Below are 18385 nucleotides of genomic sequence, written 5' to 3'. Positions count from 1 at the left end.
ATTTTACAATACACCCTACATCCAAAAACTCTATTATTTTACTTTTTCATTAAAATATTATTTTTTTAATCTTTCTTTATTATTTCTTTCACATCATCACTTTTTTTCAACTAACGGGTGGAATAAAATATATATATATATATATATATTTATATATATATTTTTAGCATAGTGCTACAGTACAATTCTAAACTTTGAATTGTACTGTAGCATTATTGCAAAAAATTTTACAATAATGAGATATAACATTTTTTGATGCAAATATTTTTTAGTTATAAAATACCAAAAAGACCTTAGATATAGCATTAGCATGAATGCTAATGCTCTAAGCCTCTAACACACCATGCTAATGCTCTAAGCCTCTAACACACCACCATGCCTTGTCTTCGCTAGTAGCTTGCACTTTTAACTCCCCGCACTTAAATTTAGCAACTGTAGCTCGCCAATCAAAACCCAATCCAATCTTTCTTAAACCCTAACACTTCTCTCTCTAACCCTAAAAAGCAACCATGCGACACCAATGGCGCTTGCTTCTACGACCTCACCACATTCTTCGATCTCAGCTTCCCAATACCACTCACTCGTCCTCGCATTTCCAGGTACTCTCCAATCCCAATCTCAATCTTCCACCATTTCGTTCTCTCGCGTCACTCTTTCACACCACTGTCTCACAAAAACCCCAATTCATAAACCCTAGAGACGCCATTTCTCGTAGGTTCTCGTCTGAGCCCGAACAAGCCATTGAAGAGAAAGACACGGATCACACTCACTTAGTTGTAGCTGATATTTTTGCGAAACCTACTGTGGGTGTGGATGATATTAGGAAAGAGTTAGAGCTGAACAGTGTTGTGATTAGTCATGAATTGGTGTTGAGGGTTCTGGGGAACCTCGAATCGAGCCCCGATGTGGCGAAGCGGTTTTTCGATTGGGTTTTGGAGAGTTATGGTCAGAAACTCAGCTCTAAATCATATAATTTGATGCTGGGGATTCTGGGTGTTAATGGGTTTGTTAAGGAGTTTTGGGATTTGGTTGAGGTTATGAACAAAAAGGGGTATGGGATATCCAAGGGCGTGCAAAATAAGGTCTTGGAGAGGTTCCAAAAGGATGGGTTGGGTGGTGATGTTGGAAAATTGAGGGCTGTGTATGACTCTGGATCGGTGGATAATGCGGTGGAGAAGGTTTGTTCCAAGTTGTGTAAGATAGTTAGGAGTGAAGTGTGGAGTGATGATGTTGAAAGGCAGATACGGGAATTAGGTATTGAGTATTCAAGTGATGTGGTTAAGATGGTATTGGAAAATGTTGGTGTGGAGCCAACTAAAGCATTGATTTTCTTTAGATGGGTGGAGGAGAGTGGGTTGTTTAAGCACGATGAGCGGACTTATAATGCTATGGCCAAGGTGTTGGGGCGGGAAGATTGTATCGATAGGTTTTGGAAAGTTGTTGATGAGATGAGAAGCAATGGGTATGATATGGAGGAGGAGACATTTGTTAAGGTGTTGGGGCGGTTTTGTAAGAGGAAAATGATTAAGGATGCTGTGGATTTGTATGATTTTTCCATGGCTGGTGCAAATAAGCCTTCCGAGGATTGTTGTGTCTTTCTATTGAGGAAAGTAGCAGTTGGTAAACAATTGGATATGGGTCTTTTTTCGAGGGTTGTGAGGATTTTTACCGAGAGCGGGAATTTGTTGACAAATTCTATGCTTGGTGCAGTTTTTAAGTCATTAACCAGTGTTGGTAGACTTGGTGAGTGCAATAAGGTTTTGAAAGCAATGAAAGAAGGTGGGTTTGTGGCTAATGGTCATTTACAGAGTAAAATTGCATTTCAGCTTAGTAGCACTGGTAAAAAGGATGAGGCAAGTGAACTTTTGGAGAATATGGAAGCATCTGGGTCCACTCTAGATCATAGGACATGGGCATCTTTCATTGAGGGGCATTGTGTAGCTGGGGATTTTGACAAGGCTTCTGATTGTTTCAAACAGATGGTTGAAAAAGAGGGAGTTTCTTCTGCTGGTTATGCATTCCACATTTTGGTAAACGCTTATTGCCAAAAAAACAGGGCAATAGAGGCATGCACGCTTCTTGTTGGGCTGGTGAATGTTGAACAGTTGAAGCCCTGGCATACTACATATAAAGAATTGATAAGTAAGTTGTTGGTTCGGGGTGGGTTTCAAAATGCTTTAAGTCTTTTGGTTTTGATGAAAAATCAAGGGTTCCCACCCTTTGTGGATCCATTTATTGAGTATGTATCGAAGTCTGGAACTGGTGATGATGCTATCAACTTTTTGAAGGAAATGACTTCAAAGAGGTTTCCAGCAACATCCATGTTTCTCCGTACATTTGAAGCCTTCTTCAAGGCTGGAAGGCATTTTGAAGCTCAAAATTTCCTTTCCAAATGCCCAGTCTACATTCGTAACCATGCTGATGTCTTGAATCTCTTTTATTCCATGAAATCTAGAAAAGGTTCTTCTGCCACTAATGTGGCTGCATAGGCTTTTTGGCTGTTTTTCCTTTTGTTTCATGTCAGATTAATGTATTATGATATTTCTTCAAGAAATTTTGGTATGCATATTTTGTTCTCTTTCATCCAAAATTATTGACTATTGTGGCATCATAAGCTTTTTGTGGCTAATAAAATATATGGTTATTTGACTTTCCTGACATTTCTCTTTATCGAATTTGTCTCATTGGTTCAGTACAACTCTTATTGTGACACATCAAATGCTTAGTGATTGACTAGATTATTGATGAGATTAAAGATTTCCAATTTTCTTAAATGGGCTAGGGGAGTTCATGTCCTGGGTTCATTAACATTACGTATCTGAAGTTTGAAATAGATTCTTTGAAATATCAATTGCCTGGAACTAGCCTTGGAATTTTTCCTGTTAAGAGGTTTCTTTTGACCTTTCTTCTGATTTTCATATATGATGTTTATGATCTTCCACTGTGCTTGCCTTCTTTATACAATGACTTGATCCTATCCTTTGCAGTTGAGCACAAATATGCTGCATTTGTCCAGCTTTGATAAATTCCAGATCTGCTAAGCATGTTTGTCCTGGTTCCTTTTTCTGTTGTCATGGACTTGCATGAGTTATGACAACTTATTAGAACTTTAGATCATTAATTTGTTACACTTCTTATGCTTATTGGAGCTCTGGTCTATTGTGATTCATTGTCTTTAGAACAAATGGCATCTCCTTTCCTAAGGTGGTGGTGACATAATGTTTTAATCCCATATTGACGGGAATTATATTGACCCAAAAAAAAAAAAAAAAAAAAAAACTGATGAGAACATTGTGCAAGTGATTTCTGGTTAAATCACATTGTTAATAGATCTTATTTTAGCACCCATGGTATATTTTTGTGGAATTAAGCGATGAGACTAGTTAAGAAGTGTGACTTGTCATAGCTGTTCCTGCTTTTTTCTATTGTCATCAGCTCAAATTTTATATTTAAGCATGGGATTGGATCAGTTTATGCTAATATGTGGAGTTGCTCCACTCCTATTGTATTGAGAATCTTACTTTAGTTGCTTCAAAATTTGCAATATGTTCAAGATGAGCAGACTTTTGAATTTTGATGGCCCATGAACTTATACTCTTTTTTATTTAATAGTGGAAAATTTGTTGGTTTAACAATATTTTTTATTTAATTTGATAAGAGTTTTTAGGGCCGTGGGTCTTTGTTTCTTCAGGCGGGTCATTGTTTTCTTCATCTCTGATTATTATCGCTGGCAGATGTACTGGATGTCCATTGGACCTTCAACCTAGTGAATCCTTTAGGGCTTTTTTAACATTTGTTGCTTGCGTTGAATGGGTTCATCTTGGTGAACCTCTTTCATTATTCTTTCCTCTAAAATGTTACTCTTAATCTTAATCATTGGTTAATTACTTCTCTTTTTTTGACAGAGTTAATTACTTTCTTTAAAAAAAGGGTTAAGTGCCTCCTTTCCTAGAAACAGATTAAAAATGGTGGCCTTTTTGTGGTTGGTGTTTGCCTCTTGTTCTTTTTGGTTAATCACGAGTCAGCTCGCTTCTTGCTTGATTAAGCATTGTTCCTGTACATGAATAGAATTTGTTAAGCTTTGCTTCGTGGGTTATTAATAAAGTATCAAGAGCCTCGTAGTTTAGCTAACACTTCTTAGCATGTCCAACTGAGACAGTCAAGATTTAAAACCGCCATCCCCTCTTGTAACTATCAAATTATCAAAAAATTAATGAAATATTTATGAGAAGCTACAATCTTATGGTTGACATTACCACTTTCAACTATTTTTCCCAAATGAGGCTTTATTTGGATGCAATATTTGATTAATATCATAATATGCAACATTCCAAGTGGAGCCATGCTGCAACGGAAGCAAATTTAAGCTAGGCTGTAATTTGGTATTATATGGTTGTTAAATGATTGTCAATTGAAGAGTAAAATCAAGAAGATAATGTTTCTACTTTTTGGTAATGGAAGTAATGCGTTCATTTTATGAATAACAGTGTTGAGGGACCAGTAACATTTCCTAACTAGGTTCATGATCTGCTTCCCTTTTCCCCCTTTTGGTGCTGCAGAGAACACTAGAAACTTTTGAAATTCTGAGTTGCCTTCAAGTTAAATATATTGTTAGGATCCATGTTCACATGGATATCCTTAAATAGATGTTGAATGGGATTCCTTGATTTGTTAATGCTTTGAGCTTTGATGAGGTCTAGATTTATGATGATGTTATCTTTTTTGTATTTGTCTGCACTGTTAAGCTCCATGTTTATGGGCTCACTGAGGAGATGTTATCCCTTCTTGATTTGTGGATACTGAGATTTGCTAGGTGTTGGTTTTCATCACAACACTCACACACACATAAAAGGAAATGCTACCTCCTTGCCTCTAGGTGGACGTTCGTACTTTCTCCTGTTTCCTTGAACTAAAATTAATCCCGTTTACCAATTAATTCGTCTTCCTGGTGATATATAGTATATGAAGAAATGTGAAGCATACATTGACTCTGTTATCATCTGATTGTTCATAGCTGCATGCTCCATAAATTTTTTAAGAAATCACAGCTTACATGTGAAATCATTTTCCAGCACAAATGAAAATTTCATATTCTGAATCGCTGATATAGATGGGATCCTATCTGTATGTTCAAAAATTTTCATTTGATTAAGTGGACCTAGTGATATCTACAATGTTGTGATAAAGTTGAAATCTTAGAGATTATTTTACGGATTAAATAGAAAGAGAGTGAATGTCTAGATCATTGTTCTTTCTGCAAATATTTTATGGTTATTGTTTAACATTTTGTGTCTATTTAAGGCTTGTTTATACTATATACTAGTGGAGGCCTTTTTTGGTAATTGACCATTCCTTAAAACTTCTAAGATGAAATTTATCCCATTTCCAGCACTCATTGTTCAATATATATTTTTGAGGCCACTTGCTCATCACTTTCCCTTGGCTGTCTGTATGATTAAGTTGATTACATAATTAACTTTGTTTAATTGATACTTTTCTTTCTGGTTTAGCAGATGGTAGGCCAACTAAATCAACTTTGATTATCCCCTTCGACTTTCATAAAAAATAATATATTGATATAGTCAACATCACAATTTTGAAGGCTACTAGTGTGCATTCTTTGCTTTAATATATATCAACTCCTTTTTTAAAAAAACTAGAAACACCAGGAGGTGCCAGTTGAGCTGCAAGTAATTTAGTTCAAAATTGTTGTTTATGTATTATCTGAAGAATGTTTTGTGTAGAAGAAAATACAATTGACCATCCATTTGGAATATGGGTGCTTTTCTTAATATGGAGGATTATTCCTCTCTTTCACGTTGTTGTTGTTGTTGTTGATGCATCCAAGAAAGGCACGCCTCACACTTATAACACCATTTCATTATAGATAGGGATTTTCTCCAGACGAGCTTGCAGCAACTACTGCAAATAGGGACAGGTGTCAAATAGATAAAGAAACACATATGCAAGAGTCTCTTTCATCTAAACCAGATGGCCTCTCTCCTCTCTCTCCTCAAACACGCCTTTCTCCTCTCTCTCATCCTCCACCTCTGTTTTCCTTAGCAACCTCAAACTAGCAAGAACATCACCTCTCTGTTTCAATCTAACCCAGACGACACACAACGAAGCCACTCTCATCCTCCTTCTCCACCTTTGTTTTTCTCAGAACCCTAAATTGGCCAGAGACTTATGGTTGAATAGCCACATGCAGTGGCCACCAATCTCACCTGACCATATCTCCATTCCTCCTCTTCACCCACTTCACCCTTTTTTTTTTTTTTTCTTTTAGGTATACTAGGATGTTGGACAAACAATTATTAAACAAAGATATAGTGGCCAAGCCCCTCTCATCCCACACAGCCAAGCCCCTCTCATCCTCCTACTCCACCTTTGTTTTTCTCGAAACCCTAAATCGGCCAAAGACTTATGGCTGAATGGCCACATGTAGTGGCCGCCAATCTCACCTGACCATATCTCCATTCCTCTTCTTCTCCTTCTTCACCCTCTTTTTTTTATTTAGGTATACTAGGATGTTGGACCAACAATTATTAAACAAAGATACAATGGCTTGTGTCCAGTGCATTTTTGCACCGGACATGATACGATACGAATATTTGTCCAAAACTAGACACCTAGTTTTAGATACCTATCCAAATCATATCATGTTCAGTTAAAAAATACATTAAATACAAGCTTCAACCATATAAAAAAAAAAAAATGTCGGTAGTGAAAATCGATGTCCTTGTTGACACCCACTGAAAATAGTTTTACAACATTTGGACACACCCACGGGAACAAAAAATATTGCACGAGAAAAAAAAAGTTTCTTGGACAACAATTTCACAAACTTTTTAACAACCGCTGACGTCAAATGTTTTTACAACATTTTTCAGTATAACAGCCTAACAAAGTTGTGTTCCTGTGGGTGTGTCCAAATATTTTTCTCGTGCTTAGACAGCCACATTGAACATCCAAATCAATCCAATTATGTTCCCACTTCACACTCCAAAATTAACTGCCTCACCATGGCCTTTGAAAAGGTCGAGTGCCTTAAAATAGAAAGCAGGTGTGGAGAAAATAAGAGACATCAGAACTACAAGAACTTGCATGAAAAGGGGCCTAGAATAAGACCTTCACAACATTGAACTTCATGTCTTTTAATTCGTGTAAACCACCTTCCTGGTTCACACCCAAACATGTCCAGTTCAACAACTTCAATAAACCGATAAGAAAGTTCAATGAATTTTAATCTTGTTAGTCTGTACATATATATTTACATATCACACACATATATTACATAGAGATTCCTGATATACAAGAGTTTAACCTCACAGATGACTATACAGGAGACTTTCACCTTTTGCGGTTCAATAAAATGGTTCAATGGGAACCAATTTATGCATCAACTGACACACTTACGGCATTCAGCTCAACATGCTGCTTGCCCTCATTTTGAGGATGAACAATAACAGTAGCACAAGCCTCTGCCCGTGGAGAATGATTATCTCCCACTTGAGAAACAGATATGGAACTCACCATAGGCTTTGTATCAGCCATATTGTCTTGGTCGACTTGGTCTTCTGAGATGATTTCCCATTCTTCTTTAAGAGAAGTTACTTGTAAGCCTTTTTCCTTGTGGCTTTCCATTTCAAATGCAGTGGGTAATATCACATAATCATTGATAGGGTTGTAGTAAGGGTCTGAATCTGCCTTCAGCCAGTGCTTAAGAATCCGAAATACATGATGGTCACAGAGAATTCCTCGATGCTCACCAGGGACTCCAATCCTTGCTTCTGCATTAAGCCCATCTGCCTATAAGGGAAGAAAAAGCAGGTTATATAGATCGCCAATTCATAATTCACAATTGTCAATCTAAAATTTATCAGGAAAAGGCCATAGTTGAGAGTTGAGACTATAGCTGCATTTCTCCTTTTCAAATTATTATAAAGCAATGGAAGATCAAGTTAAGTTTGTCATATTGTCCTTAAGAGAATCTTACATTCGTACAAATCATCAAATTCAAAGACTTTCCTTGTTTTTTTTCTCCACGTTTTACTGCTCCTGGAAATCATAAAAGCTAAAACAATGGTCTAATCTACTTTTTTTTTTTTTAATAAGTTGGTCAAATCATCTGATATATTGTCTGAAACTGTGAAACCAATTAGCATCCTGCATGCATATAACACAAACCTATGTAATAGGCGAATAATGATATGCCAGCTTGGTTTCTTCATTTCAAAATGTTTACTAATGAAATGTCAGCTTTAGTTTTCTATTTTTGTGTTTCATTTATTAATCATAAATACTTTCAAGGAATTTCCTTTTTTATTCATCCAGCTTTTTATCACTCTCAGATTTTTTATCCAATTTATTATATGGTTAACACTCCAGGTAATGAAAACGTTGCTACAGAAATCAGAAAGATTTCATTATCCAAGCATTATATCTAAGAGCTTGATCATGATCCTAGCTCATACTCAATTAATGTATATTTTCCTTTAACAAGGTGTATGTTTCCCCGTTCATCTCTTTTCATTTCAATTTGTTCTTTATGCCATGTGGAGGTCCAAACAATTTTTTTTCCTCCCCTCCCCACCCACCCAGCTTTTTTCTATGCTCTTCTCTAAATTAAAATAATCCCTTTCTTTGGACCAGCAAAGAAGAGGTATAATCACTTATTATTTGTAGCTTTTATTTTGGCTAAATAATTTAGCTAATTTCACTCCCACCATTTCAAAGTCAGTGCATAAATGTTTAACCCTATGAAACAGCATTAACAGAGTAAAAAGGATACGTGCTTTCCCTCACTGCATTGGAAATTCAACAACAACAACAAAAAATGCAGCCACCACAAATCATAAATGAGATACTTCAGTGAATACCAACTGTTAAAGCTGTGTTAAAAAGATCATCCATGGCATGAAATCATAACAGATCAAATAGAAAATCTGGCATACCTTGGCTGACTCTGTTGGAACTGTCCCATCACCATCCACACATACATATGAAGGCTGAAATTATGCAAACACAAGTTAGCTTTCTTACACAAACAGTAACTTGCAGCAAAAGAGGAAATCAAATAACAACACGGATTAAATTTTGTTGTAGATAATGACCTGGCAAAATGGTAGTTCTTGTAAATCAGTAACAGGAGTTTCCTCGCTTCCATAGCTGCATGGTAAATAACTTTTAGAGATCAAATGAACCAAACTCAGTATCAAAAGAACATAGCAGCATATTAGTATTTTAGTTTTAGTATAAGATTCTATTCCACAATAAATTTCTCAATAACCATAGTTTCTGACTGCAATAAACCCATAACACTTCATTTAGTGGAGATATTACCAGACACTATGGGGTGTCTCAAGATTGGTCCCATATATGTTGTAGAATTTAACTTGAGAAGGAACTTTAGCAGAAGATAAAACTTCTCGTGTTTCATTAGCCCATTTCAAGATCTCCAAATTGAATGGTAGGGGAATACTTTTGCCATCATAATTGACCTGGAGAAATGCATAAAGTCCAGTAAGCAATATCAGTTCTTTTCATCCAGTTTCAGCATAATGTTAAATAAGAACAGGAAAAAAAAAAAACAATCATAATATTCCACAGGTGGCATTTCTACAACATGATGGTTAATGCAAAGCTCATCATTATTTTATTTTCCTTGGTGAAAATACAAACAACAAATATATAGAAAGCACAAAGCAAACTGTGTGGAGATACATAGTGGCAACCATAGCTCCAAGTCCAATTCTTAATCACAAGAAAACCCTGAAATTACATATGTTACAATAATTTGTTGACAACTTGACATAACAGAAAACATAAAGAGTTTATAAGAATGTGACAACTAAAAATTCTCAACTCAACCTTAACCCTTAATCCCACTTGGTGCTATCTAGGGCCATAGTTAGCTCTCTAAAAATTGTCAATCATTTTGCACAACTGGATACAAGCTCAAATAAAAAGAGGGTTACGATGAGTGACTGCCATTGTAATGCTCACCTTTTATGAACATGGATCTAAAGAAATGTCTCAACTAAAATATTGACTTACAATTTTAAAAATTGAAAAATATTCCAAAGTCCAAACATGACAAGTTTCATTTTTCATTAAACCATGAGAAAGTAAAATAATCCACATTAAAGTTACCACAAACTTCACTAATCTGTACTTGGCACAACAAGAGTTCAGGGCTTACATTGTTTCTCGAAAGAGCTTCCTTAAAAATTTCTATACTTTCTTTTGGGGAATAAGATTCTAGGATAAGATGAGAGTTCCCATCACTGTCTAGCTTCTCTCTCCAGATCTCTAAAGCAGGAACGTGTTGCCAATGAAAATCCAGACAACCCATCAGTTCATATATTGATGGGCATTCAATCAGCTGACAAAATTGCAACATGTTAATATATAATCTGAAGAACCTCGGTGATTGCAAACATATATATGTGTGTGTGTGCGCGCGCACCTTTCAAAGCCACCACTATAGAAAAAGGAAAAAAAAAAAAAAAAAAGGTGCAACTAATGCAGTCAAAAACTCAAAATCAGAAAAACTGAATGAATATTATCACCAAATGTTTAAATGTTCCTACAAAAATTACAATATAATGCTCTAGAGAAAACAAAATGAATAGCAAAACTAAAACCTCAAAATATAGGTAACCCTGCAGGCCCACGCATGCCAGAGAATGACTCATATTTTACAGCATTTAGTGACTGAAAAAGCTTAGGGTGTGATAGAGCAGATTTCAGGGACCGAGAAGCACATGGTTATAAACAAATGCTCCCGCTGTCCTAAATTGTTTCTCCACCTTAGAAGATCCTACTTTTAAAGGGGCGATTTAATGTGTTATTTTGTAAATAAAAATGTAAGTGTCCAATACACGCTCCCTAATTTAAACTAATACAAAAGCAAGGAACATATAGCATATTTGCTCTGTATAAAACTCTTGAGAAGTACAATGATCAATCAAATCTAATAGGGTGGAAAAGGACCTAGAATAGACCTTTCACATCCCACAATAATAAAAAAAAAATTTTTATTGGAGATGGCACACTGGTTCATCTTTTATACGACTTAATGGTGTAGTTGATTCTTCACTGAAATACCTCTTCCCTGATCTTTTTACCATGGTTGTGGAAATAATGATTCAGTTGCCTCTTAATTGATAGAGGAGAGCGGTACTGAAATCCTCAATTTACTTGAGATTGGAAATTGGAAACTTTGAATAACTTTCTTGATTTGTAGAATTCTAATTTCCCATATAATGGAGTTGAGGATCAAGAGTTTTGGAGATTAAGATCATTTGGACTCTTTGAAGTCTTGGAGATAATGATGCTTTGAGAGGGCCTACTAGACAATCCTAACCATTCACACATTCTAACTTAATTTCTGTTGTCATGTAGAGATGAAAACAAGGACACCAAGTAATATATATATATATATATATATGGATTAAGTTCAAGTTACACCTGGTGTAACTTTAAATAATGTTACACCATCCAATATTTTTTAATTAAATGTGAATTTTGATAAATCTACTGCTGGATTACATTATCTTTGTATATTCTCCATGCTTATAAAATTTAAAGATGAAAAATCAATAGCCATGTCATCAATCAATTATTTGAATTCAAGTTTTTGTAATTTATAATAATTTATAAAAGATGAGCTTATGGATCGAATGATAAATTACATTTGATTGGCTTGAAAATTGGCATGCATGTTAAAAACATATAGAACATGTAATTCAACGGTTCGATTTCCAAAATATGAATTCAATACCAAGTTAATTAGATGGTGTAATATTGCTTAGAGTTATCTCAGGTGTAACTTGAACCCATTCCTATATATATATATATATATATATATAAACAAATAAAAGGATTCAAAAGGAGAGAATTAGTGAGAGATTATTGCACAATATTCAACACTAACACAAAAGTAGCAAATGTAAAGTTCAATAAGCAGTCATAAATCAAAATATCCCAATAACGCAAACAAAACCAGAAGTCCCAACATAGTTGTAATCCGAAATACCAAAAGTAAGGGGCTCATACCAGCTGGTGCATGCTCCATTTGGATATAAAAAAATTCTGTTCCCATCCTTCAACAAATGACATTCCATTCAAAAAGGTAGACGTAACATATCCAGGTGCACCTGTTGGACAATTTCACACAATGCTTTAATGGGACTGATAAAGTTCTTAATTTAAAATCAACTCTTTGGTATATTTTCTGACACCATTGAAGTAGGGATGAAAATTAACACCAACAATTATAACGAAACTACAAGGAGTTTTTAGAAGCTCAACCTTGACTAACAAATTGATTGAAGATTTTAGAAGATTAAACCATGCTAATAAAGTTAAAACTTTCAGCAAATGGTCCTACAAACGATTCCAAGGTGATCCTCCAAAGTCAGCTATTAGTCATGTAGCTACTAGTGGTATGTCTGGGTTGATCCATCAGGATGCAGCCTAGTAGATGGAGGCTTGGGATGAGCAGTAGATGTCTGGGTTCGATCCCCACTAGAAATTTTGCTGGATTACCTAATGCATGGTTTTGGCTAGTGGGGTCATTTATTCGTGGTTTACTCCCCAAGAGGTGGGTCCAAAGGGCCCTGCCTTGGTGAGGTTCCACATCTTTAATAAATATATATATTTTAAGAATGGCTTGACTCTTAGAATATATCAATCAGTAGAATATAACAGGTTCCAAGACATCATATTGAAAATATATAAACAAGGAAAGTGGCACAAGCATGTACAACATTATACACACTATATATGAGATCCGCCCTTCTATTTTTTCTGTAACAGCACTCACAAATTTGAAATTGAGGCAATACATGCCAAGAAAGTGGAGGAAAGTCAAGCCATTTCCTTACAGAGAAGAGAATATCAAGTGTTTCAAATTTTAATTTTAACAGAACAAAGTTCCCGATTTCTGCATGTATCAAGGAGCTAGGAGTTATAGTCTCATAGCTACTATAAATATGCTCCAAAACTCCAATGCGTTCAAGTTATATAGGATCACTTACCCTGAAATGGTGCAGCAATTGCAATCCAATTCTTCACATATTTCTCAAAAATCTGCAAAACAAAGTGCATAAGATTGGGAGAGTTTACCTTGCAGTAAAACTAAAGCAACCAGCTAAGAAAGAAATAACCAAAACTTGAAAGAGAAAGATAGAGATAGGATGGAAAGGGAGAAAAGAAAATAAGAATAATTCAAGAAAAGGAATGTCGATTCTTACATCGCTATGCAGGGACATGAAACATTTCACCAGAAGACCCCCCATAGAATGACTTATGATGCTTATCTTTTTCCCTCCAGAAGCATTATATACTAACTCTAGTTTTGCAGCTAACCGCTCCAGTGTTTCTGGCAACCTATAACAAAAACAAAGCATAGACAAGTTAAAGACATTAACTCACAAGAATAGAAAAAGATCTTCATGCATCAGGAATCCAGCCCAATTACAGACAGAGACGAGATTACTCTACAAAAAGGTCTCACAATTTATAAAAATAATAATAATAAAAATAAAAATAAAAGATGAAAACAATTTAAAGTCCACCTCAATTCAACATCTATATGTACAACTGTGCAAGACATGTGAACATTTTAATATTTCATTTTTTTCATTAGTAGAATGCTCCATCCAGTGTGTATATAATGAACTACCATCAGTCTCTATGTTTCTTGCTTTTCACAAGAATCACAACTTTTGCATTACATGGTAGTTGTGGTTTACATGTGTTTAATTTTGTTTGATTGTTTTGAAGTCTTTATCACAACCAGAAGCTGAAGTTATTTAAAGGGGAATGTTCCTGTGGAGTTCCCATTTTGTGCAGGGGAGGAAGAATCCTTCATATGTTTAGGATTATAATTTTTCAGAGTTTTCAAAAGAGAGAAGCACATGGGTCCAACTCTATCACGTTCGTACAAGAACTTTGTTAATTGGGTGCAAGAACATTGAGACAGGACGTAAGTCGATTGCAGCAAAAACTTAGTACAGCTGATACACTAAGGTAATGGAAAAAAGCTCTTGTTTGATGTTGAAGAATTTGGGATCATAGAATTTAACTTGGCTTCAACAAAGATAGAATTTGGGATCATAGTATTTAACTTGTCTTCAACATAGACACTCATAATCATATCCTATCGTGGGAGAAACAGCACATAGAACGTCAAGTTTTAAGTAAATAATATATCTTTCTTTACAGGTCCTGAAGAAGAGCAAACACAAAAGAAAATGGAGTTCCAAGGATGAAAGAATCCTTTTCCTTAAGCATATTGAAAACTCAAGTTTGATGTATCAATTAGAGACAATGGAAATAAATCTATTGTTGCCTTCATCATCCATAACTGGCAACGTTCACCACTTGGTGGAACTAATCCACTTGTGAAGTTGATGGCTATCAATGGCAGTACAAGGAAGCAAGAATTGATGATGAGTGACACAGGATGTTAAATCTGGACATGTGAGTATTAGAACAATAGTTAAGTGATTCTATCCACCCTTTCCTATTAGCTTAAGCTTATGGGATAAATGATAGTTTATCAGTTTCCTCTGCCAGTAGGAAGAAATATTCCTTAGAATTTTTCCTTGTCTTTCTTAGCTAAATAATCCCCTCCCCCCTCTTTTCATGGGTGCAAAAGCAAAATATTGAAAAGAAAAGGTTGTGATAGGCCAGCTAGACCTCTCAGAACTTTTGATCAAAGAAGATCCGATAACAATAGAAACTTCAAGACATGAAGTATGAAACAGGTTGTAAGAGTGCATAAAATTCGTAACATTGTTGCATTCAACTAAATTTGCAGTATAGCAGGCTCCTGTTTTTTTTTATTAGTAATAAACTTCATCGAAAGAAAATTTATAGAGGCCAAAGCACATAGGACATGTACTGAGGGGGCATGAGAACAATAACAGCACTAAGAATTATAAAGACTACATCTATCAAGCAGTTTAGCAGGTACCTGTTGCTTTGGCGGAAATCATACCCAAATCCAAAAAGTGTTTTTCCCTCTTGAAAACCCCACTTGATCATTTCAACAATCATGTCATGGTAATAATAAACACAATCACGCCCAATGATCTGCATCAAACAAAACACTATAATAAATCCATAAGTAGTTCACTTTTTCATCAGTTACAGCATACTTGGTTAATAAAACAGAAATGGAAACAGAAACATCCCACCATAGTAAAAATTTTACCAACTGTTTTACTTTTCAATTCAGCGTACATAAAATAACACTTATTAGCTATTACTTCAAGGTTTTAATAAAGGTTAACATTGTTAGAGACAGTAAGCTATTCGACTGTATAAAGCCTTTTTGTTTTACCAAATGTAAATGTAATACAAAGTCATGATACATAACGCACCAAGTCAGGGTCTAATAAATCAATTGCATACAGTCCGAATCTGTCTTCAGGAACCACAATAGTTGAATTCGGATCCAAAGACACAGTTTTACCTGTTTCATATAATAAACATCATTATCCAAAACCACCAGAAATTTTAAAGTAAGAAAATCTAGAAAAGACACAGTTTTACTTGTTTCATATAAAAAATTTACGAAGTATAAAAGCAATTGCAGCAATGCAAAGCACAATAAACATCTATAATACGGTACTGAATATTTGTGTGCAGGTGCGTACAACCATTTGTCGACTTACTTAGCAATTAGCAGTAGACAGCATTCTAGGAGGTATACACTTGCTATTAAAAACAAAAAGTCCGTACTCAGTACACAAAGGCTTCCATTTTTGCATTGTTTAGGAAATGTGTCCCCAATTTTTGTTAAGGTTGACTCCTCACTTTAAATTCACAACACATTGCTTGGACAGAGCGCACTTGCCATCGCACCCAATGCACCAATTCCAATACATGTGCTATGAACATGAAATAAAATATATCTTTTTAAGTCTAAAATACACGGTCCCTAAACTTTAGCCCATAAGTGATTTTAGTCCTGAAGTTTAAAGTGATCGCTTTTAGTACCTAAAAAACTTAAAATTGATCACTTTTAGTCCCTAAAAAACTTAAAAGCGATCTCGTTTTTTTCCCTAACAAACTTAAAGTAATTGCTTTTAACTTAAAGCAATCGCATTTATTCCCTAATAATAAACTCAAAAGTTGTCTAACAGAGAATGTTGTGAAAATCATGAATTTTCACAACATTCAATTTAGGGTTTCTAGGTCTTGTGAAATTCAATTTATCTGAGCTCGAAATGCCAACATCAGAGTCCACAAACAATGAAAAATACATCAATCTATGCAAATAAATAAATACATTTAAAGAAAGGATTATATATAGATTATTACCAGTAGAGGGATCGTAGCGAGACCAGAGCTTGGAGCGGCACTTGTAATCGGCTCCGAGAATCCGAACCCAAACCCGCTCCTCCTTACCGTTGCCGGAATCAACCGCTTTCATGATCGAACCGGCGATACCCGGAACCAACAGAACCGGGTCGAGATCCGGGTCCACATACTGCTCCGCCTTCTGCCTCCTCAGAAGGCTCAGCCACATCTCCACCGATTGCACGATTTCCTCCAATAGCACCGCCATACCCAATCAAATCAAATTAAAACCCCTCCTTTTTTTTAGATTTCAAAGCTTTTCCTTTTCTTTTCTTTTTTTGGGTCGAGAATTCAATTCTTAGGAAATGAAATCCCTAATTCTTAAAGTTTTGACAGAGTTTTGTTGAAAAGGTAAAGGTGGAGGTGGCGGTGGCGAAAGGTTACAGCAAAGTGGCAAAGGCTTTCACGGATTATCGAAACTCTCTGAAATAAATACGGTATCTTCGTGAATCTAGATAAGACCCATTTTGTTTATTTATTGTTGTTGCTATCTTAACCGCCAATAGGATATCGCCACCTCATAAAAATTACTTTTTCTTTTAAAAGTAACTAACTTCAAATATAATAAAACTCCCAATGAATAAAGCCAAAAAAAACAAAAAAACAAAAAACCCCAAATGAATAAAATCTCTTACAACTTACGATTCATAAATTTGGACAAACAAAAATAAACACCAACTGTCATAACTATCTAAAATGGAATTGAGTATATTTAAAAACCTATAAACAATGTCAATCCTTAATAAAGTTGCTTAAGAACTCCAAGTCCTATATTGCACTTTACCAAGCTCTCTATGGATACAACTCTTTGCTAAAATTTAATATGAAAATTGTAAACGATGGGATAAGCCACATATCTAGTAGGTAATTATACACAACACAACACAAAATGGAGTAAAAGAATACACGAATATTTTGAATTTACAAATCAACCCAATGATTTGTTTTCCAAAGCACTTAGTGAACCAATAAACATATGTAATTAAATCTCATAATCATTTAAAAACACATACAAATAATTCATCAGAGGACAATGTCACATACACATATATCACATATTTTCACATACAATCTTGTAAGCGGATACCAACATCTAACCCTTGTTGGCGAGAGTTCATTACATAATCTCACAAATAATCCTGTGATTGGGTTCACACATATATCTGATCAAGTTTAAAAACACTCAACGATTCACATATCACTATAGTAAAGTTTATGCAAAACTAAAATATTTTGCATAATATTAATGGTCATTCCAAAACACACTAACATATAGTAGATCACAATGTCAAATTGAGCATAAATCATAATATGCTTGACTCTTTTAGGGAATGTATAACGATTGAAGAGTTTATAAAATTATTTTACAATTCATGAGTAAGTTTGTAAACTTGATTGGCTAAAAGAAACATTTTAAATACCTTTTGGAGAAATAGGAACAAAATTTGAAAATCACTTGATTTTAAATAGATTTTTAAAAAATAAAAACATATTTTTAAAAAGGAAGATTAAAAATTCAGTTGTTTTCTAAAAATAATTTTGTTTAAAAGCAATTTTTAAAATAAGTGACAAAGGTTCAAGATCTTATTTAAAAGTCGAATTTCCTCATTTAATAGTATAAAAATGCTTTTGATAAACTTTTGAAAATGTAAGCTTAAAAAAAAAAAAAAAAAAAAAAAACTAACTTTTAAGAATCTAATGAACAAAATTTGTGCATGTCATGCATAATTACTTACAATATTTGAATCCCTCTGAAAGTTCAGCTGAAAGACCTTTCAAATAGTTTCAAAACACTCTTGAATAGAACCTAAAATCAACCATGGAATTTACTTAATACCTTTCACAAAAGATAAAGCTTATCAAATTATGACAAACTAATTCAAGAAAATTATACTTGGTAAACTAATAACATTTTGTCACTGATGCAAAGTTTCTCTAAGCAATAATGTTTCCTTGTATTGGTCTAAACTCATATAGCTATGAGAAAGGCAGAAGCCAATATATT

At 34.8% G+C, this 18385-nt stretch overlaps 2 protein-coding genes across 2 annotated transcripts; one reads left to right on the top strand and one right to left on the bottom strand.

The window, feature by feature from the left end:
• Positions 1-384: 384 nt before the first annotated feature.
• Positions 385-2660, top strand: LOC126705667 (pentatricopeptide repeat-containing protein At3g02490, mitochondrial-like). The gene has a single exon (XM_050404778.1). The coding sequence runs from the start codon at positions 510-512 to the stop codon at positions 2487-2489; it is 1980 nt and encodes a 659-aa protein (XP_050260735.1). The 5' UTR covers positions 385-509; the 3' UTR covers positions 2490-2660.
• A 4443-nt stretch (positions 2661-7103) lies between these two features.
• On the bottom strand, positions 7104-16831 carry LOC126705443 (lecithin-cholesterol acyltransferase-like 4). The gene is made up of 11 exons (XM_050404465.1): positions 16342-16831; positions 15399-15490; positions 14990-15108; positions 13263-13398; positions 13047-13098; positions 12064-12164; positions 10205-10387; positions 9346-9503; positions 9117-9171; positions 8958-9011; positions 7104-7812 (listed from the first exon to the last, which is right to left on the bottom strand). Exons 1-11 carry the CDS (start codon positions 16586-16588, stop codon positions 7396-7398), a joined length of 1614 nt encoding a protein of 537 aa, XP_050260422.1. The 5' UTR covers positions 16589-16831; the 3' UTR covers positions 7104-7395.
• Between the last annotated feature and the right edge of the window lie 1554 nt (positions 16832-18385).

Source organism: Quercus robur, chromosome 11 (assembly GCF_932294415.1).
Source record: "Quercus robur chromosome 11, dhQueRobu3.1, whole genome shotgun sequence".
Taxonomy (NCBI): Eukaryota; Viridiplantae; Streptophyta; class Magnoliopsida; order Fagales; family Fagaceae; genus Quercus; species Quercus robur.
This window is presented reverse-complemented; position numbering and strand designations above follow the sequence as displayed.

Excerpts from the sequence above, each read along its gene's own strand:
- LOC126705667 (XM_050404778.1), top strand. The coding sequence starts at position 510 with ATGCGACACCAATGGCGCTTGCTTCTACGACCTCACCACATTCTTCGA.
- LOC126705443 (XM_050404465.1), bottom strand. The coding sequence starts at position 16,588 with ATGGCGGTGCTATTGGAGGAAATCGTGCAATCGGTGGAGATGTGGCTG. Across the intron at positions 10,388-12,063 it reads AATGGAGCATGCACCAGCTG|CTGATTGAATGCCCATCAAT; the intron begins GTATGAGCCCCT and ends CAATTTTGTCAG. Across the intron at positions 7,813-8,957 it reads TTCCAACAGAGTCAGCCAAG|GCAGATGGGCTTAATGCAGA; the intron begins GTATGCCAGATT and ends CTTCCCTTATAG.